General features: G+C 36.8%; 2 protein-coding genes across 2 annotated transcripts; one reads left to right on the forward strand and one right to left on the reverse strand.

Moving 5' to 3' along the window:
• The first annotated feature begins 6622 nt into the window (after nucleotides 1-6622).
• On the forward strand, nucleotides 6623-16361 carry ccdc80 (coiled-coil domain containing 80). Its single transcript, XM_060876368.1, has 7 exons — nucleotides 6623-8792; nucleotides 8910-9066; nucleotides 11706-11842; nucleotides 12595-12746; nucleotides 13126-13229; nucleotides 14300-14383; nucleotides 15595-16361. Exons 1-7 carry the CDS (start codon nucleotides 7140-7142, stop codon nucleotides 15912-15914), a joined length of 2607 nt encoding a protein of 868 aa, XP_060732351.1. The 5' UTR covers nucleotides 6623-7139; the 3' UTR covers nucleotides 15915-16361.
• A 503-nt stretch (nucleotides 16362-16864) lies between these two features.
• slc35a5 (solute carrier family 35 member A5) lies at nucleotides 16865-22184 on the reverse strand. The gene is made up of 7 exons (XM_060876369.1): nucleotides 22109-22184; nucleotides 20707-20881; nucleotides 20444-20542; nucleotides 19816-19949; nucleotides 19608-19675; nucleotides 18659-19442; nucleotides 16865-17457 (listed from the first exon to the last, which is right to left on the reverse strand). The coding sequence occupies exons 2-7, from the start codon at nucleotides 20858-20860 to the stop codon at nucleotides 17389-17391; spliced, it is 1308 nt and encodes a 435-aa protein (XP_060732352.1). The 5' UTR covers nucleotides 20861-20881; nucleotides 22109-22184; the 3' UTR covers nucleotides 16865-17388.
• Between the last annotated feature and the right edge of the window lie 201 nt (nucleotides 22185-22385).

The following is a 22385-nucleotide window of genomic DNA, read 5'->3' on the forward strand; positions in this document are numbered from 1 at the left end:
TTGGAGTATAATTATTGACTATAGCCCTTCTGGTGCTGCACAATTTGTCATCACTCTTCTATTCTTTATATCAATGAAAAGGGACCAATATAGTCCATCACTGGCTAGATATTTTTCAGATGGTGTACCATTCTCAGCACAGAAGTAACACTGATGTGGTAATGTGTGGGCACTGATATAACAGGAACAGACATGAATCATATATGTCCATCAAACAGAATACCTATAGAAATAAAAACAGTTAAAGCACATGAGATGATACACAAATTATACATGGAAAATGAATGAATTGTAGTCTCAAACAATTTGCATTTAAGGTAAATCAACAAAGAGGCTAAGCGAGTAATGCAAGTCAGATAGTGATAAAGTTTGGTATAGCTGATATGCATGATTTAATTTAAATATAGACTGCTTTTATGCATACAAATAGTTTTGTTTGGCATATGGTAGAGTTTGAAGTGTTTGAAGATTTATACTTTCATTACTTGACTGTTTCCATTAGATTTACGGCTGTTCTGCAAAATTAAATAAGCGAATTTTGGACACCAAGCATGATTGACTACATTATGGGTAAGGAAAAATTACCCTGTGTACATTTGAAATGGTTGGGTAATGGAAAAGGTTTTTACAATAAGTGAGGTGACTGAATTGCCTCTTTGTCAGTGCTGTACTTTAGTTACAGATGTCTGTTAAATAAACCAGTTTTAAAGAGCTACAATACCCAAAGTGAAGAAATTAGATGCATTGCAGTAAATAGGTTACAATTACATGTTGATGTTTGTTGTCCAAAAAGTGACCTTATGCATCTAGCTACCTAGAAACAGTAGTAGCTCTAAAAAAGTAAAGTTTTTTGGACGTAAGCCTGTCTAAACAATCTTTAGCAAAAAATGGAGTTCCTAAATGTTTGCTGCTTTTTGATTCTACATACTGTATATAGCATGAGCTTCATTTATTGTGGCTTTACATGGTCAAATGTTCAGCTTGTCATTATTTGAAAAACATAGTGTCATAACAAAGGCAGTCATAACATGACTTGCTGTGCTTGTAATCCCTATTAAACATTGTATGTGTAATCAGATTGAGGAAACCATGGGTCTCTGCATTAGTAAAAAGTCTGACTTTTCAAAGTGCAAAACTTAATCATCCTCTAAAATAAATTGCAGCACTTTCTACCTTTATGATTGCCAAAGCCAAGAGAATAATGCCCACTTTGCATGGCTGAAGGCCAGAATAAGTGAGTAACTGGGTTACTGCAGAGAGGCACAAAAACACCATCCACAGATGCTACACACATACGAACGTGGGAAATAGCAGTGTGTGACATTTCAGTGGAATGAAATGGAAGGACTCCAAGAACAGACTTGGCAGTGCTGCATCTGATTTTGAGGATATTTGCAAAAGAGTTTAACAAGGGCCAGTGTTTAGAGAAGTGTTTTTTTAATAGACTTAATTGAGCACTTAGCTTCACATATATGTCTTTGAAAAATTGTCTTATAACTACACTGTTTTGTTGAACTCTAAGAACACGGTGGCATGATATCAATCTAAATCTAATTCTTCAAACACACAAGGTGCACAACAGAGCAACATTAGGACATAACAATCCAGAAACACTGGCTTGGATATACAGTAAAGAGCCAACAAATCAAATCTAATGACATCAGCATCGTAAATGAAATAGGGTATTTCCTGCATTACAGTGGGAAAGCTTCTTCTCACATATCTCATCTTTATATATTATTTTTCACATTCACATCTATCTGTGTACCCCATTAGGGAAAACCACTTCTGAAACTCATATTAGGGCTCTTTAAACAATCAATGCTGACCACCCTTACCTGTGTATGACTGTTTATTTCTCAAGAGATTTCAACAGAGCTTTCAGTTTAGTCAAATAGCAGGTGTCAGCACTTGTCAGTTTTGAGGATGGCATAATGGTGCACCGCTGATGCCATATACTGTAGATGAATATGGATGAATGAAAAAATAAATGAGTTTATGTTCTGTTTTGATGTAGAAGACATGCAGACTGGTGACAATGTAAAGGAAAAACTAAATTAATAAACAGTAAGGTTTTGGGCAACAACAAGCCACAAGAACAGCTTCAATGTACATTGGAATACAATTTAAAGATCTCTAGAATTGTACTGGAACTGTGGTGTACTTCCAAATGATATCTCCTCAAATGGTGTTTTGATTAACTTTCTTTTGATTTGCAGTGACTTTTCACTTTAAGGTTCAAGCATAACAGAGCCACCCATTTCCTTTAATTTGTCACAAATCTGTATGTAATGATAAAGTCATCACACTACTGTTTCAATCAAAGTTTCTTTACTAATTAAGCAAACATCTCTTTATGCATCATCTTTATCTTTGGTTTAATTGTTTTTAGAAATATAAAATAAAACCTGCTCTAATTAAATAAATAACATTACAACATAATAACCAACAGGAAATATCCCCACTGGATATTAGAGAATCAACACATTCTGGTCTCAGTGTAATTAAAAAACAGTACACACTAGTCAAAAATGATCTAAAAATGAAAAATATGGTATAAAAGTCTAAAACTAAACAGAGACCATCACAAATGATAACCAAAGACAACTGTTTTTATAACATGCTGAGGTAGGATTGTATGTGTGCGTCAGACAGGATGTGGAAAGTGTGAGAGAAGTGGGTATGTGGGGGTAAGGCGTGGGCGATACTGGTTAGTGCTCTCTCGAGCTTCAAAGGGAATGTTGTTTTAATGTCTGAATGCGGAATTCCTTGTTCAAACACTGCACACTTAGACTGTATGCCTTAAAATTGAGATATAAAATGGTAGCATCCACCACTCTAGTTTATTAAATAAACTAATATGATAATATGGTTAGAAATATTACATTTCCGAGCAACAGTTAGGTATTAAAATAAGCAATAATACATTTCTTTACTGCTACTAGGACACAAAATTTCAAGAATCTTCAGGAAAGTGATATTTTCTTTAAAGAGCTTTTTTTAAACACTGCTGAATGTATTGACAAATGTACAGGCTGCTCTTGTACAGGCCAAATTCCTGCACATTCAAAATCATGCATGGAAAAACAGGAACCTGGACCCCAACAAAAAAGACAGAAAAATATCTATGAAAGAACTGGAATGTATTTCTTCCAATGTGTTTCATTATTTAATGTACATGTGGCCAGAAAACACATGCATATTTACAGTAATAATCAAATTTAATATACTATATATATTATATACAAAATACTAATCTAATAATAAAATTTTGCCATTGCTTATTATCTTGTCTGTAACAGACATTTTTTTCTACAAAAAGTGATGGAATTTGTGAAGAAATTACATTTAGTCTTTTTCCAATATGCTCTCACAATAGACCAAATAACAAGTGCTCGCCTTTAAATGTGGTGGACACTTGAATACAACCATAGGCATCCTAACTCAAGAAACATCTGGCAACCATAGAGTGTGGAGATCTTTCCCTGCATCTATCTTTGGAACTTCACTACCGTGAATACTCCCCATAGATAAAAATGTGTTATGACTTAATTATTTTCTATTAAATGTTACACTACATCATAGAACTAGAACACCTACGAGAACACATGTAAATGATGAACCTCCTCAAATTCACGTAGTGTGTAGTGTAGTGTAGTGGATTAATGTATGAAAAAGGTATTGTTCATGATATGCAGTTTAGATTTCAGGGGTAATATAAATTATGTTTCTGATTTTCTGATGAAAAGTTTATGCATAGCACACAAGCCCCAGTTTTCATTTCTGTGAAACATAAACAGACCTTCTCTCTTAAAAGAGATAAGAGATTCCTGGTTAAATGAAGGTTATATATAAAAAATGAAATAAAATCTTGAATATGTGAGTCTGTGTTCTTTAAAACTTCACTGTTTTTATTAAGTAAATGGAACTGTGATCTGGATCAGTAATAAAAACCAAAGGATTCAAATGTTCTTACTTTTACAGAATAGAGGAGTAAGGGCATTTTCTCTTGGCTCTGAATTATACAATCAAATGATTACTTGTCTGCATCCTCCAATACTACAATATGCACAATACTACGGAGTCTACAGTAGGCTTTTTCCTTTTGGGCTGGGATTTGAGAAATTATTAATTAGGCATACCAAGCCTAACTGTTTGTTGACCTAAGTGAAAGATTTCTAACAAGTTTAAAATACTAATATATAAGCGGGATGGTTAACAGCACCAGTAAAAATAAAAATTTAAATGTTGTCATTTTAAAAGTTTTATTACAAATTGTGTCAGCAATATTTTAATTTTTTGATTCTGTTCACCCATAATTGATCACTTTCATTTTTCTAATGTATTTATTCATTTTTCTCAAGTTATGATACCAGAACCTGATCTCAATTTGAAAACAAGAGCAGCTGTGTATTGGTTTGAAAGAGCTCTGTTTTATCCCTGGGTGTTGTCTGTGCTGGTGGAAAAAAATCATGCTAAATCCAGAGGCAAAAAGAACTCTCTGGTAAACACTTGGTGCTTGTGTGAACCTTTTCAGCTGCACGTATTACAGTTATGTTAATGCACGAATATCTGTATTTTTTCCCCCCCCACAAATATAAAATAAATCAGTCTTTTAGGTGGTGAAAATCCTGCTCATTTTTTCAGGGCCTTGACACTGATTGCAGTCAGTTTTTTCAGAATTTACAAATTCACAATCATATGGACTGTATAATTAGTATGAAAGGTTTTTTGCATATCACAGCTAAATAATCTTCGAAACTAAGAGGCTATTAAGAGATATTTATTTTTTTCTTGGTGTGGACTGTATATAGGCCACATAAAACAGTCAGGTCTGTCTGCAGTGGTATAATTTTTTGCTTCATGTAGCGTAAAATAAGCACATTGTTTATATAAGAGGTAATAGAGGAGTCAACACCCTGCATGCCTGTACTGTATATACAGATGACAAAAGATTACTGTCTACTTTTGTCTTGCATGACTGCACAATCTGTGATCACTAAAAATTCATTCTAACCAGATTTTTTTGTTTAATTGCCAGATCCGTAATCACCTGAAACTGTAATACAGTGCTTTAGCCATAACATGTAAATTCCATTGTGAGTAAATGTACTTATTGTAGTCATCCAGAATCTACTGAATAACAGCAATAGCTGTGATAATTATGTGTACAGTATATATATATATATATATATATATATATATATATATATATATATATATATATATATATATATATATATAACTTTAATTTATTTTCAGGCCTTCTGTTCAGTAAAAAGCCCTGTATATTAAATGTGTGCAAACATATTAAAGTCATCCGAAAGTATTTTGTTGAAAACCTGCAATTAAAAATTTCGATTAAAAGATACTTAATAAACAACACATGATAACGGTAATATAGTGCAAAGCTCTATTGCAGTTATCCATGCAGAGGATTTTCATTAAAAACTGATATATGTTGTGATGGACCACATATGAGAGGATGTGGCTTGACAGCGGGTCGTGGATTATGGAACATGCACATGTGCTGCACACATTGGAGCATTTATGAAAGCACTAAATTCAAAACACAAGGTGAGTGAAAGGTACAAATAGAATAGAAAAGCAAACACAGGGAAATGCTCTTTTTATTGTTTGCTTGCATTTGGCTACCTGTATGTTGGCAGACAATAATAAACACAAATGATGGTTGGGTTGCTCCCTTTTAGGAGCCTTTGATGAGGGCCAGCTTTACAAAGATGAAACCCACCTGCTCAACATAAAGGCTGTATTTCAAAGTTCATCTTGGGACAGAGAAATATTTTACATCACTCTGTCTCAGTGAGATTCACTGAGACTATTAGATTCTAATTTTATTCAAATCTCGAAATAACATGTATGCATATGCACCTTCTCCAGGTACCGCAAGCCCTTCCGGGATCTTTTTAGAACAGCTTGTGGATATAAAGTGGTATCTTGATTTTAAGAGACCTTGGTACAGTCTCAGTGGGGGAGATGTTGATCACTTTCCTCTAGGAAACACGCTAGTTACTTAGTGGTACACCAGATAATTGTTACATCTGGGACACCAGATGCTGGTATTAATATTATTATTATTATTATTATTATTATTATTATTTGTACTAATAATGCATTTTATTGTAACTGTTCTGTGATTCATATTTTATCATATTTTATCCTCCTAGCCATCCTTATATCCTTCAAAATATGATCCTTTACTTTTTTTTTTATCTGTGTGTAAATTAGTCTTTATTTTTGAAGTGTGTTTCCCTTCCAGACAAAGATCTAGAGTTGCTTACAGAGTTATGTGGGTTGCCACATTATAGAGAACATGAGGAAATCACCATGCTATATTTTAGCTGTTATGGCTCAAATTACATTATGAAGATCTGCCTTTTGCGCCTATTGTTAGATTTATTTAGTACTGCTTAACTGTTATCGACATTCCTAAAAAAAAACGTTCATAGTTATTTTCTATACTTTTAACCTCGTGTAAAATCAGATATTGAAGCGTTAAATATTGAATTTTGAGTGGGTTTATGTTTACGATTTGGCAACCCAGCGCTCCAGGGGTTGGTCCTTTTCACAGAAGAGCCGGAGACTGGTGTGATTTGTTGGCATGTCTGGAACAACGTCCAGGGATAAAGACTTTCTTTCCCTGTTTAATACCCATTCATTTTTTTGTCCGTGACCGGGCGCTGCTTTTTCTCCATCTGATCCAGGAGTACATTTGCTGAATTTCGGGAAAACTTCAGATCGCACAATTTGAGGAATTCCGGGTGATGGAGGTTTAAAATGTTCGGAGGAATTGAATGACATCTCGATACAGAAGTAAGATGCACAGATGTGGCGTCGTCAGGACTCATCGGCGCTACTACAAATGAATGAACCGAATATCTGATCGGAGTCTAGACTAAAATAGACTGAATTGCAGTGATTTTTTTTTCCGGTAACCTGTTGCCTGAAATCTGATTGGATTATTTAGATATCTTGAGGGTTGTATAACACCTGAGCTGATTGACGTGTTCATCCTTGGGTACCAGTCTTCAGTATGTGGCTACATTAGTCTACTCTCCGTCTTATGACATTTGTTGATTTGTTTCAGCTGTACCTTTACTGAAATTAAACTGGTAAAAATGAGTGTGAAGGCCGTGTGTTGGGTCATTTTTGTGTATTACTTGGCCTTAGCAGTGTTTGTGTCACATTGTAGCACAGCTGATGGTAAACTGGCTGATCTGAGACTAAACAAATCAAGGCGTCGGTCATCCTTTATGTCAAGACGGAGCTCTGTCTCCTTGGCAGCTCGGCCTAAAGTTAATGAGAACCCAGAAGCAATGCAAAATGATGACGCAAATATTAGACAAAACAGAAGGTTGTTAAGTCAGGCAAGAGGTATGCAGGGTGGGTTGGAAAACCTCCAGAGAGATAGTGGTGTTCCCGGAGCAAGGGCTACCCTGTCCCGCATGCCTAACTCTGCTGGATCCCCAAATCTGCTGGCCACATTTGCCGGGAAAAATCGTCTACTGGTCATCTCAGCCCCTCATGAATCAGATGGCTATTACAGGCTAATGATGAGCCTGCTTAAGCCTGATGTGTACTGTGAGCTGGCTGAAAGACATGTGCACCAGATTGTGATGTTTCACCAGGAGGGAGAGATTGGTGGAAAAGTCAGACGCATTACCAATGTGGGCAAAGTGATGGAAGAGCCTCTGGATATAGCACTCATCCCACGACTCATGAACTTTCTCAAGTTAGAAAAAGGGAAGTTTGGTATGGTGCTTTTGAAAAAGACCCTTCAAGTGGAGGAGCGCTACCCATACCCAGTGAGGCTGGAGGCCATGTACGAGGTCATAGACCAGTCACCCATGCGAAAGATGGAGAAGGTAAGACAGAAGGGCTTTGTGCAGAAGTGTAAGGAGGCAGGGGAGGAGGGTCAGGTGGTTGAGGGCATCCCTAGCACTGTGAGAAGACCACAGAGAAAAGAAGAGCCCACCAGAAGACCCAAACAGGTCACCACCACATCTACATCTACACCTACTTCTGCTACTACTACTACTACAAGACCTACTACTACCACAACAACTACAACTACCACCACCCGGCCCCCTACCACTCATCCCACAACAACCATCCGCTTTACTACTTCTTCCACACAGGCCACTACCATCTCCCAGAGACCAACAAAAGCTCAAACAATCTCACAATGGGACTCCAAATCCAAGACCAAGAATCACCATCATAATAACAGACACAAGTCTAAGAAAAACTCTATTCATCCAACCACCCCCTCTTACTTCCATACCAAAGCCTACACTGCAAAAAATGGAGACAATCGTACTGACCGAAAGGACTACATTCTTAAACAACCTGGTGACCTGCCAAGTCAACACAAGCCAGTCAAATCTAAGCCAATTAAGAAAAAAAATGGAGATGGTCTGAGTAATGTATATGAAGACAAGCATAATGTTGGCAAACCTACAGACACTTACCCAGTAGAAAAAACCTTTGAGAATGTTCCTATTAAGAAAGACAAGGACAAGCAGGACAATATAGAGAAAAGTAAGAAAAAAGACAAATCAGATAAGCTGCCAAAGAAGGACAAGTCAAAAAGGAAAGGGAAGGAACATGAAGGAAAAAAGAGGATAGCAGCGAGGCCTGGAAAAAATATGAACAAGAAGACTGAAATAGAAAATAAGGAGTACCAGAATCCTACAAAGAAACCAGCACCTCCTTCAAAGGGAGCTCTTGCTACATTCTTGGAATATTTTGAAAACAGAAGGCGGTTAATTGTAAGTTCAATTACATTTTTATGCTCACCATCTACACATCTGTTTAATGTGTATCTTTGCTGTGTGTAATATATAGAAAATAATATGTGCATTATTACACCTATTTTTTTATTCTAGCTGATTACTGCTCCATCAGAGGAGAACAACATGTATGTGCAGCAGAGGGATGAATATCTAGAGCATGTATGTGAAATGGCTATCAGGAAGATCTCTATCATCACCATATTTGGCACTTTCACCAACAGCACCATGAAAATTGATCATTACCAGCTTGGTGAGCCAAAAGTTTTCCTGGATTTTGTGCAGTAAAAAAGTTTTAAGTGATTGATTATTTGGGGCTCTCTTTTCAAGTACTATATGTATCTCAATGTTTGCATTCCTGTAATGTTGCAAAACTGAGGCATGCTTACCAGATGTCAAATGTCACTAAGGTTTACAAAATACAGCTTCCTGTTCCATAGCTTTTAATTACTGTGCAGTTTGTAAAAGCAGCTTTGTTTTTACTGTGCCAGAGGGAACTTGGTTTAAAGGTTACAGCTTTTTTTCTTGTCAGGTTTAGTAAGTACCTACGAAAACCTAGAGTAACAACAAGAATCTATTGAGTCTATGGAATCTGTGGACAGAGTATGTGCTGTGAAGGTAGTAAAAATAAAACATTCGGTTAACAGAGTATTTGGAACCATTTTTTTTTTTTTGCATGAAACATTGTATCAAGTGTCAAAACAAATGCAATTACCGATGTCACTCTTGAAATGAATGTAAATCCATCACGCCCAAAATGGTTCTGCTGTACTGATTACAGCAGTTTAGCTATGAACAGGAAGCTGTGCTGTGAACAGTTCATGAGCCTTCAGTGCCTAATTGGCGGAAATGGCAGTTCAACAGTTACTATCTATGATACTATCATGTTGGGCTCTACAAGGGAAAATGCCTTACGTCTGACCAGTTCAAAGAGGAACATTTCACATTTCAGAGGCTCTTTGTGTTGCTGATTAAGAGATTTTCAATGATAAGAAAATGTCCTTTAATCTGACATTTAGCCTTTAGCTTTGAGGAAAACCAGTGCTTTTCCATTTAATGACCTCATGTCAGTACACTGTCTGCTGATCCAGTTGAAGTTTCAGTCAGGAAAAATGGAGAGTTTGAGCTCATCAAGAACAAGAGCGAGTCAGTTCTTGGCAGAGAAGTTCTTAATGAGGCAATAAAATATTCCAAATGTAAGGTAATGCTTACAGAAAATGAAATGTCAGATACCACATTTTACTAATAATCCATTTTCTATAATTCCTAAATAGAAATGAGTATGTTAAAGAAGAAGTCTTTATAATTATTATGTTGTTGTTTAATCTCACATATACATTCTAGTGTAGTGAAATACTTTTACTCACAAATCCCAGCTTGTTATGGAGCTGGGGTCAGAGCACAGGGTCAGCCATGAAACAGCACCCTTGGAGCAGAGAGGGTTAAGAGTCTTAAACGCCAGACAATAACAGCTTGGCAATGCAGGGGCTTGAACCCTTGACCTTCTGATCAATAACCCAGCAATCCCAAATGGCTATGGTAGCAATGCCTAACTTGGTTCACTTGGCTGTTCACTTTTAGTGTTTACAAGATTAAAAAGCAGCTAAAGAAATATGGCAGACAGTGGAAATTATAAGTCAGTATGCAGAAATTCCAGAATGTGACCAAAGATGATACTCGTTTTTGCCTTTGTGTGAGTCAGTGGCCATTTACATTTTATTCCACTTAGTCACCAGTTTGCTGATTAGAATCGTTACACAGATGGGCGGAAAGTGAGACTGAAATGTTGGGTTAAAACACTTGGAGTGTTAACTCAGTGTTAACTTTTTTTTTCTCAAATTATTGGGCTATTTCTATAGTATATTTCTCTGAATATGCTTGAATCTATCAGTACTGATTATGCAGCTCATTGTGTTGTCTTCTTTCAGTGGTAAATCTGACTCTGAATCTCAGTGCATTGGGTTTCTTCTGTGCTGATCTGAGTTTGAGCATTGGGTTTTTTTTCTAAGTTTGGAACATATGGTGTCACAGTTTGCCAGCATTGTGACTGGTCCCAATACATCACAGACAGGACTGAAAGGAAGTGCGTCTGACTGGATGGGCTGTGGTTCAAAAACCACAATTAAAGGCCTCTTACTGTGGGTCTCTGCACTGCTATACAACTACAGTTGCCCTTTTAATTGGAAAGATACATCAAAATGTTCTCTTTCATTTTCTTGGTCAAGTGGCTATGATGTATTTCTCCTTAACAGACTGGTTTATTTATTAACTGTTTTATAACTATAGAAATTTCCCAGTAGTGTATGGCATTTCTATAAGTAGTCGAATACAAATAGACTGTGTGTAGAGGAATGTTATGCATAAGTGTATCAGTTTGTCATTGTTCCCTCATCAGGCAAAATTGCCGACATTACAGAGCCTTCTGCTCAGATGTTGTCTTCTGAATAAAGAATGTCTATTGGATATCCATGTGAGACATGCTTTGACTTTTGAGGTAGGAAAAACAAACCTTTGGGTTTGGCTGTCTCACTACAAGTCTGCAGTGGGTAGAAGGGGCCTTTCACATGCATGGGTTAGTTTTTATCTGTCTCAAACTGGACATGAGGAAGATGTTTGCGCAGCATAAATAGCTAAATTACTTCATAGGTATCACATGACTGGTTGTTTTCCATGTAGACAAGAAAATCAGTGATCCATGGATTTCTTAGGTAAACCCATCAGCTACAGTCAATCCAATCTAATGCTGGCACAGCAAAATTGTATATATATATATATATATATATATATATATATATATATATATATATATATATATGTGTATACATATACGTATACGTATATATATAGTTTTTCTGTTTAGCTGACCAGGGGATGAAATTGATCTGCTTTCAGAAAATGACAAACCTATGAAGGGCCTGCGGCAGGAGGATCTGGTGAACCAGGAGCTCATCACAGATCTGAGGACAGCGTTCAGAATGACCTACAATGATTTCTATATGGTGCTTACTGATATGGACATGAAATGGAAGGTACAGTTATGTCCTTTTTTAGGTATTCCAGATTTTTCAGGTTTACTGAATATGTTTTTCACACAAGCACACTGCATTTTGAAGTAACACAGAACATTAGCACTATATATATCTATATAAGGTCTCATATTTCTGTACAGCTTATCAATGACATATAATCAGCAGAAACTGCTTTTAAATTTGACTTTCAACATGGAAGAAGTACTTTATTGAACTCTTTATTGCACATAGAGGTGATTGAACCCTTAATTAGATTGCTGTAATATGATACACCTCCCCTATGTAATGCATCACGTTTACATCATGTTACATTTTGACAGCAGAGGGCTTTTATCCTCAGTATTTTTCAGTAGCATGTTTTTTGTGTTCAGGGTAAAACCAGGGCCCATGCAGACAGCTGGTGTAAACAAAGAAGCTAGTGTGTAGGCAGACTGCTAGGGGCATGCAGAGTAAGAGTCTTACTACACTGTAAAACCTACACTGAGCTGTGGCTAATCAAGACACCCTGAACTTGCCCTCAATGATGCAGTGTTTTCCATAAAGCTTCATTTGATTTATTTACACACATACAAATGTTGTTGCCAAAAGCACAAGATGGCAAGAAATAGTTCACTTTGTTGCTTTAAATCGGGCTCTTGATTGAATTGTCTGTTTATTGTGGTTCAGAGTAAAATCTTAGGAATTCTTGTGAAATGTTACACTTACTCTTAAGATTATCAAAAGCATCTTTCTGTGTTGCCGTGTTCTTGCAGCAATTTTATGAGGTCCCAATTGCCATGAAGGCAGTATTTGGCTACATCGATACCTTCTCTTCTCGCATCAGAGAAATGGAGCAACAAAAGCGCGATGGGGTGACATGTAAAAAAGAAGACAAGCCACGATCATTGGAAAACTTTCTGTCCAGGTAGAGCAGATCCTTCAGTGTAGAGATGTCCAAATTATAATTAAACAGAACTTTATTTAGACACACATTTCAATCTGTACCTGTCTAAATCTAGCCTATTTGCCCAAAATGGCAATATTTCCTCTCTCAAAGCTCTTTTATTTATTATTTAATTTCTTTTATATTCTTATGTATCATTTTTGATTGGTGTGATCATTTTTGCTTGGCAAGGAAAAAATATCCAATATTCAATAATACATAAGTAAATTACACTCTTATATTTCGGAAACCTTGGCCACTCAGATTAATTTCATTCCTGTACTAATGATCCCAGTCTATTGGGATGCTAATGATAACCAGTCTAGTCATCCTGGTTAGGATTTTATTTGTGTCATATAAGGTTCAGGTGGAGACGCAGACTTTTTGTGATATCAGCTCCCAATGATGAAGAGTGGGCCTATCAGCAGCAGCTCTATGCCCTCTCCAGTCAGGCGTGCAACCTTGGTAAGTCTGTTTCACTAAGAAATTGACTTGTACTAGCTGTTTTTGTGTACCAGACAAATGGGCAACTGAGCTCATGGAATAAATACACAACCAGGAATATGCAAAAGCTTTGATTTCCTCCATAAATCAGTCATGGATAATTAAAACCAGGTCAATCTTACAACATCACTGTTGATATTGTACATAAAAGGCTGTTTCAGAATGACAGTTCGTTTTTGGTCCATACTCCTCCATTTAACAAGCTAATATATTACTAGTTAAAGTGTTGAACATAGTGTATCGAATATATAATTTTTTATTGTCTTAAAGACATTGTAGTAAATGGTTGCAGTTTGTTTGTAATGTAAATTTCCCAAATGTTTCCCAGATAAGTATTTTCAAAGAACCTTTGCTAAGCATCCAAATGTCTAGCACATGTACGAACTTTAAGAGAAGCTTTCTGGTTGAAACTCCTTCATGGCAAGAATGTGCAAAGCTTAATAGTGAATAATCATGTATGTATTGATTAATTTATAGTAATTTTAGTTCTATTTAACACTTTTTTCTTCAGTGTTATTATTACATAAAGAAAGAAAGAAAGAAAGAAAGAAAGAAAGAAAGAAAGAAAGAAAGAAAGGAATGATGGATGGATGGATGGATGGAGAGTCGTTTTGACTATTAGTTTAAAGTCAAGCCAAGATCACTTCTAAGAGGAACTATAAAGAAAGCTAAAGTAAAAAAACAACTGAATGATTAGGGAAATTACATACATCTGGCTATTAACTTAGTTAATATTAGCCACCCATCCATTTTCTGTACCGCATAACCTATAAAGGATTGTGGGGAGCCTGGAGCCTATCCCAGGAAAGTCAGGGCACAAGGCATGATCACCAGATAAGTGCGAATTTGGATAATATTATGTCTAATAAAATAACACTGCGATGGGTTGGCACTCCGTCCAGGGTGTATCCTGCCTTGATGCCCGATGACACCTGAGATAGGCACAGGCTCCCCGTGACCCGAGGTAGTTCGGATAAGCGGTAGAAGATGAATGAATGAATGAATGAATAAAATAACATGCTTGTTTGCAGGGCTTCGTCATATATCTGTTTTAAAGCTACTGGGCACTGAGATAATAGACATGGGTGGAGTGTTGGAGCTCTACCCCATTAATGGTAAGGATTACCTTTTTTGTACACTTATAAACCCATACTGAATATGTTGAGTTTATGTTGTCTTAAAAATTTTATTTAAAAAATTGTGTCTGAACAGACAGCACATTAATGACTCCAACTTCATACTAAACAGGCTGTATGGTAACAAACCATAACTTAAATAAGCAAACGTGGATAAGCTGACATCCATGTGTTCAGCTCAAGGCTTCTTGGTGTGTGGGTGTTGACGTGGGCAGCTTTGCTCAGATGTACCTAAAGAACAGCAGGTAGGCTTGTGCTGTAAAGCCTGCAGTACCTTTCTTCTGTGATTCAGTCTCTCCTACTGAATCCTCAGCACTGGCCAGCTGGGTGAGGACCACAAGGCTCCCACAGGAATCTTAACTTTGCAGAACAAACCTGAAAGCAGGGAAAGGTTTCAGCATTGGTAAAACCACAGAGCCGCTCAGTGTGCTTGTGCAGCTGATGTTAGGTTGAGCATCAGGGTTTTGTGTGTTTGAAAAGCTGCTTCAGCATGCCTGAGGGATGGCTTCCGTGATGTTTTTAGATCAAAGCTGTTGAAGTAAGCAGCACTGACTTTAGATGTAACCAAAAAAATCAGACACAAACCGAAGGTTGAACTCTGAGGATACATATTAGTCTTAGAAATATAACTCTCCTTTAAATATAGCTTTCCTACAAGGTTGCCTTTAGTGTAAAATGATCTTTTACCTTTTTCTCCTAACAATCTCACTACCTTGAAGTGGCCTATTGCTTTCATAATTACTCATGTAAACAATATTTTCAGTGGTTTTCAAAGCAGGGTAGGTACTATACTGAGGCATTAGATTACTTTAGTTCACCTTAATTGAATGGGTTGAGTCCAAAACTCACAAACTCAGTCAAGCAGGTCAATAAATTATGTCAACACTGGTATATGTTCTGTCAGTGGTCGGTCCAGGAATAGTTAAATAATTAAATAGTTAAATAATGAGCTTAAAATTTGAATAGTCAGATTCATAAAGTAAATCTGTACTAATAGTTATCTGGGATCTGTGTAATTTACAGTATGTTACAGTTACAGGGTTGCAGGCTGTTTTAACAGATGAATTATGTTAAGGCCTTGTATGTTAGCCTTAGTTTCTTATTGCATCATACCAGTATAATTTTACCACAGCAGTATTTGGACATGTCTGATTCTGGCCTCATCACATTTAAATTTCTGCATGTTCCAGGCAGTGCAACAGTGGACCGTGAGGGCTTGTCAGCAACACTGGTGAGAGACATCAGGAATTATTTCCAGATCAGCCCTGAATATTTCTCCATGTTGCTGGTGGGCAAAGATGGTAATGTAAAGTCCTGGTACCCATCACCAATGTGGTCCATGGCCAACATTTATGATCTGATCGACTCCATGCAGCTACGTAGGCAGGAGATGGCCATCCAACAGAGCCTGGGCATGCGCTGCCCTGAGGATGAGTATGGTTCCTATGGCTATCACCATGGTTACCACAATGGCTATCAGGAGGGATATCATGAAGGATATGGTTACTAAAGGCTATGTCAGTTTGTGAGCTATCCAAAAGGAGTCTATATTATGCAGTGGACTGAAGTTCAGCATCAAATGTCACACAATCATACTTACTCTTTTTAACTGTTTTTTTTTCTTCATTTATCATTTAAAGTTAAACATGTCTTATGTTTTATAAAGGTCTATTATCTCTCCCTGACAGAGTATATAGTGTTTTACAGCCAGTGACATTATCTTTTGTAGATAAAAGCTGAAGAAATTTGTATTATTTTCTGGCTGATCATTGTCAGGGTCACAGCCAGGTTTCTGTTAATGGAAACTGGTTTGGATTTTTTTTTTTACTCCACTGTAAATCATTGTTACACACATACACACAAACACACACACATATATATGTGTGTGTGTGTGTTTGTGTGTGTGTACTGTGTGCCTATTTATAATGATGTTAATAAAAATAACTTTATAGCTTTATGTTAACATGCCACTGTAATATTAACCTTCTGTTTATTATATAAACCCCCCTCATGGCAGGTCATGTGGGTCTAAAAGATTTTCACACACCAACCTTCATGCCCCCTATGGTCAAGCTCTAGGCTTTTAAGAATCAGATTGACTCTGTTCTCTCACTGTTCTCATGCTGTTCTCATGCAAGCATAAGGCACTGACAGTAATCTAAACAGTCAAAGCCTTTCACTCCCTCAGTCATTTTAGTAGCCTCTTGCAGTGAGTGTAAGGAACACTGGGAGTGAAGTGTATGCACTTTTGATGAGACACCATTCTATATCGGGACAAAACAACAAAAAGTAAAGAATATCTTTATAACATCAGGAACACATTCCCGATCAATATGTTTTCCCAGAGGCATTTTAACAAAAACAACAATGTCAAGGTCACTGAGACAACAATGTCAAGGTTACATCTGCTCACAGAAATGTAACTACTCAACACATTTGACAAACACCACTTTGCCAGTCTTCTCTGTTTTACTCTGGAACATTTTTAATGTTTAATCAAAAATTTTATGCCATTTTAGAAATTTTATTAAGCCTTAGCAGACATTTGACATTTAAAATTGATCACCTGCAAAATACAATGCCATGGACACTGAAATTTAAACTACTTCAGCATATGGATATTTTTTATTTAGGCCACGCTTTATATTCTTTGGCCCATTGAAAGAACTCGTACCACAGTGTGGTAAACTATGTTTACACCTGCTGACTGTAGCCCATCTGTTTCTGTACACATTTTGTTCCCAATCTGTCCAAAGATACCAATTACCAGATAATTCTTAGCACAGCAGAAACACTGACAGTGTCATTCTAGTGGGTTTACAGGTATGAGTGCATTAAGCATTTTCACCAATATAATAGTGTCCCTGAAAAAAGGGTCAATAAATATAGCAACATGAGCATTATAAATACAGGCACATTGACAAATCATTTGCAATAATTACAGTAACACATTAGTAGGTAAAGTCTGGAATGAGAATGTAAGCTCAGAAAGACTCTTCTTCTGAATCAGCCTCTGAATCAGACTTATTTAATCTCTCCAACTCTTCCCCATCCTAAAAACAAACAAACAAAAAAAAACAAAAACAGAAAAGCATTTAGTAATCCAATACATGCCTAATGAATACACAACCTATGCACAAAATATTGAGCTCAGTAAGCACAAAAACTTTAAAAACCATAAACCTCCTTTGAATTCCTCCTTTATCCTTTGTTCCTCCTTTTATAAATGAGCTAGTGGCTAACCAGGTTCTCATATAACTGTTACTTATATTGAAATCACAGCTTAAAATCTAAATCTAGCTTAAATATTCTCATGAAATGAACAAGTGTTTTTTGGGGCATCGCAGATGTTGATGTTAAAGTGGATAGCAAATGTAGAAATACATACATTAGATAGTATACACTCACTTGGCAGCAGTCTAATGCATAAAATCATGCAGATACAACATTATTTTTATTTGAAGTAATCTATATTCTATATTTATTTATTTGAAGTAATCTATATCTATATATATATATATATATATATATATATATATATATATATATAAGTGGCAGTGGTAACTTATCAGGACTATCAACATGTTCTTCTGAGTTTCTCCCAAATCTGTTTGTTCAGAGCAACAGTTAGCCTTAATGTTTTTGACAATACGGCCCTAGGTTTCTTTCCTCTTTTTCTAAACTTGATTATCACACATGATGGCCTTGTCTACAGAGAATCATCAGAGAACAAATTATTTAAAAAGCCCAGTGGCATAGAGGAAAGGAAGACATAACATACAGAGCATCAATTACATGCCTTGCCTGTAAAAACAAACCCAAATGGAGAAGGCAAATATGCATATTATCACCATGTATTTACTTTGTTTAGGTCTTTCATTAGTTCAGTTTATTTTGGCATATTTTAACACTCCACCCATATTCATATAGGCACTAAAAAGCTGAACTGTTACTACTTATTTTATATAACTATAGTCATGAAATTCTATACAATCTCTAATAAAACACAAATAATAGAAACAAATAATTCAAAATGTTCTATTTTAAAAATGAAATTATATTTTCTCTTATAAGAATGACCTAGAGGTAAAAGAAACTATGCGAGAAATAATAAGTATCCATTAATGCAAAAACCATCAAACATTTTGACAGTTTGTGCTGCAGCTGTAAATGTTTCAATGTGAAATGAACCAAATAAAAAAAGTACGACTGAAAACATTAAATGTTTCATATCAAGTGCAGCTGAATCCTTACCCCTTGATGCCGCTCAAACACCTCTCCATTGATGACCCTGAGCCTCTCTTGCTGCAATACATACTCTGGGTCCTTAAGGCTGCTGCTGTGGTATATAAAGATGGCCAGCAAAACAACGGGTGCCTGTAGAAAGAAGTCTAGTTCTGGGCGGAAATTAAAGAGGAAGAATGACAGGGCTGTGACGAGCACAGTGGTGATTTGGCCTGTCAGCACATGGAACATGTTGTCACGGAACTTAAGGATGAAGGCAACAGAGAGACCAAGGGCAGCTGTGATGAAGGTCAGCGCTACAGAGTAGGCATTGTGACCGTGAAACAAGCCATGTTGCAGCATCATTGTCCGCGAGTCAGCACGCAGCACCAATGCTAGGCCATTGAAGGCAACACCAAAAACATACAGACGACTGTTCTGGATAAAAATACTTTCAGCCAGCTGTTCTCCATCCTTCAGGATCTTCTCATTGTAGATGTTGGCCAGTGCAGAGGTGAAGCACTGAAGCAGCAGCAAGACATAGCCAAGGCCAAAGCCGCGTAAACGTTGGACAAGCTGGCTGTTCCAGAGCTCAGGCGCTAGTCCCTCTGCCCAGCTGGTCTCATTCTGGTTGTGCTTCTTCATTTCCAACAGTGTATAGTTTGAGCAGCTGCTAGAGGGCGCAGAGACATGAGCTGCATGCAGGCCATGCACACTGACAGTATGCTGGTTACTGCATGTATTCATGGTCAGTGCCACAATAGAGAAGAAAAGAATGATGAGGGAGGACCACTGCACCCAGGACATACGCCTCCTGCAGAGTAAGGTATGCAATTACAACAGCTGAATGAGACAGAAGACATGTCTCAGCCTGATATTAACAGCCCATGCACAACAAACCGTGTACAACATCAAACAGAAACTGCTGTGGAAAAAATGTGGAGAGGAAACGTCATAGATGTGCGTGTTTAACACTTACTTCAGAACAAACCGAAACAGAATTGCTGTTGTAAGAATAACGACATTGGAGAACAATACTGCCATCGCCTGTTCAAACACAGAGAATGATGCATCTGCTCACTTAATAGTAAAATACATAAGAAACAATAAAATATATAAACACTACAAACTGTTAGAAATTCCTTTATGACTAAAATCACATCACATTAAAAACTAGACCAACTCACAGGTTGGAGGTAGGTCATCACATAAAAAATGATGAGGTTGTCAAGAAAATAGAGGAATGCAGGGACAGCCCATTTTAAACAGCTTAAAAAAGAGGAACCAGAGGAGCAGCCCAAGTCCTTACAAGAACGACCCTCTGGAAAACAAGTATAAACTGCTTTAAGGAAAACTACTGGCCACATGAAAAACTTGTAGCCACATTGTTATTATTATGCATGTACATATATGGAAAGAGCTGATAAGCTGCCAACAGGTTCTTTTCAGCTAATTGTCTGCAATGGGGCTTTTGATCATAATTCAATCATCTTACTACTGAAATCAGTTACAATTATTCTGCTAAAACCATTGATAGAGATCCACATACAGACAAAATAACTGTCAATTGTTTAAGCAAAATGCAGTTATAGCCAAAAATGATTTATCACAGTTAATCTGACTAAACCTCAGATGTTAAATTAAAAATTCAATACTGTAAACAGTATTACACAATATAATGCAAATTTTCAACAAAATTCCTAGACAATCTACAGAAAATGAACATTCATGTTAGCAAATTGCTGAAAGATATAAATTTGTGTTCTGACATATACAGTAGGTTTGTTAACAGCTCATACCAGTTCATAGGCTCACCTCGAATGATCACTCGCACTGACATGACTAAACAAAAGATAAGTTTAATGGTCTCTGCCATTAAGTTTACAGAGGCAGGGTGAAAGTCATACTTGTTTTCTGGGGGGGGAAAAAGGAAATTGATTAGTAACAGGCCAAGACAGTGTAACAGGTTACCTTCATATCAACCTGAGAAGAATTTAAAAAAATAAAGGCTGACAAACTTGACAAGCTACGGTAATTGCATCAGTTAATTCTGCTCAATCTGACAAGTTGGAGGTTACCTTCATTTTCAGAGAACTTCAGTAAAATAATGCGACTGGTCCCTAGCGAAACGAATACCAAGCCAAGAACTAAAGTGTAGGCTGAGGAGCGTGAGCACTGCCAGGTACAGGGAGAGGAACAGCCACAACAGCATGAGGATGAGGAGGGTGCCATTTTATAGGAACAGAGCTCTGGCTGAAACCAAATAAAAACAAATAAAGACAAATACAAAATAAAAACAATGTCCAAATAGCTTTTGCTTTTTGCAAATCATTAATCACCAGTAACCAATATGAAGTGTTTACTATTTAACAAGACTTCTTTACCATTTAACCAGAATTGAGGTGATGAAAGAAATGTGTGGACTGTGTGCATCACTATGTGACTTGCATCACCTCAATTCTAGTTAAATGGTAAAGAAGGCTCATATTTTATATATATGTATTTAATAAGTGTTATATATATGTATTTAATAAGTGTTATACCTCCGAGGGCTATATGCTCGTTGTATTGGTGCAAATCATAATACAGGATGTTTCATGAAGAATTAACATAAAGCCTTTAATGTCTCTCGCAGTCAAATAAAGACAGATAAATACATGTGTGTGTGTATACATAAAAATCAGGCTTTTGGTAATAGTTCTGGTGAAATGGTAAATAAGACTTCTTTACCATTTAACCAGGTCTTGTTAAATAGTAAACACTTCATATTGGTTATTACTTTGACATATGGGGTGTGTGCCAGCCTAGTGGTTAAGGTGTTGGGAAGGTTCACAATCAGAAGGTTGTGAGTTCAATACCAGGTCCACCAAGCTGCCACTGTTGGGCTCCTCAGCAAGGCCCTTAACCCTCAAATGCTCAGTTGTATAAACATGAGATATCGCACAAGGGCGTCTGATAAATGCTGGAAATGTAGATGTATGAGATGCCCCTTGCTTTAGTAAAAGTAACTCCGGAGGAACAAGTACTGAGTTAATCAGTGTATAGCGAGATACAAGAAAAACATGTACACGCTATAACACACTATAACACTTTAATGTGCTTCAGTACCGAAGTTGTCAAAGTGACTGAACATCATGAGCTGTAATAATAAACACTGCTAATTCGAAATCAAACACCTCTAAATAACTACAGTAACCTCTGATTTCAGACTTTTTGGACATGGAACCTGGTACTAAGCGGTATGTATCATGTCTAGTGTTCTTCTATTATCTCCACAATTATTATAATTCTAATAATTATTGTTATTGTTATTGTTTATTAGCAAACTAGCTAACATCGAACCTATTTCTTAATGAAAAACACACCCCCGTCAACTACAGTTTGCTTTCCAGTGATGGCGCCAGAAACAAAACGAAGCAAAATGACCAGACAAAACAAAAATGATTTGTCAAAACAAAATAAATTAGTTTGTAAACCTACCTGTCCATATGTTCACGCTGCGCTTGCCATCATGACGTCCAGCTTGCGAACACGTCACTGCACATGCGCAATAGCGTCATGGCTGCGCACGTTTTCACACGTAAAGTCCCTCTCTCTCTAACACTAACACACACACACACACACACACACACACACACACACACACACACACACACACACACACACACACACACACACACACACACAAACAAATAAATAGGATGAATGATTAAGTAAATAAAAGATAAAACAACAAACAAATTTTAAGAATCACACT

This window comes from Tachysurus vachellii, chromosome 8 (assembly GCF_030014155.1).
Source record: "Tachysurus vachellii isolate PV-2020 chromosome 8, HZAU_Pvac_v1, whole genome shotgun sequence".
In the NCBI taxonomy this organism is placed as follows: domain Eukaryota; kingdom Metazoa; phylum Chordata; class Actinopteri; order Siluriformes; family Bagridae; genus Tachysurus; species Tachysurus vachellii.

Coding starts and splice junctions, on each gene's coding strand:
- ccdc80 (XM_060876368.1), top strand. CDS start 7,140: ATGAGTGTGAAGGCCGTGTGTTGGGTCATTTTTGTGTATTACTTGGCC. Junction 9,067..11,705: donor AATTGATCATTACCAGCTTG/GTGAGCCAAAAG, acceptor ATCTGCTTTCAG/AAAATGACAAACCTATGAAG. Junction 14,384..15,594: donor GGAGCTCTACCCCATTAATG/GTAAGGATTACC, acceptor TGCATGTTCCAG/GCAGTGCAACAGTGGACCGT.
- slc35a5 (XM_060876369.1), bottom strand. CDS start 20,860: ATGGCACCCTCCTCATCCTCATGCTGTTGTGGCTGTTCCTCTCCCTGT. Junction 19,950..20,443: donor AGTGCGAGTGATCATTCGAG/GTGAGCCTATGA, acceptor CTTGTTTTCCAG/AGGGTCGTTCTTGTAAGGAC. Junction 19,443..19,607: donor CTGTTTCGGTTTGTTCTGAA/GTAAGTGTTAAA, acceptor CTTACTCTGCAG/GAGGCGTATGTCCTGGGTGC.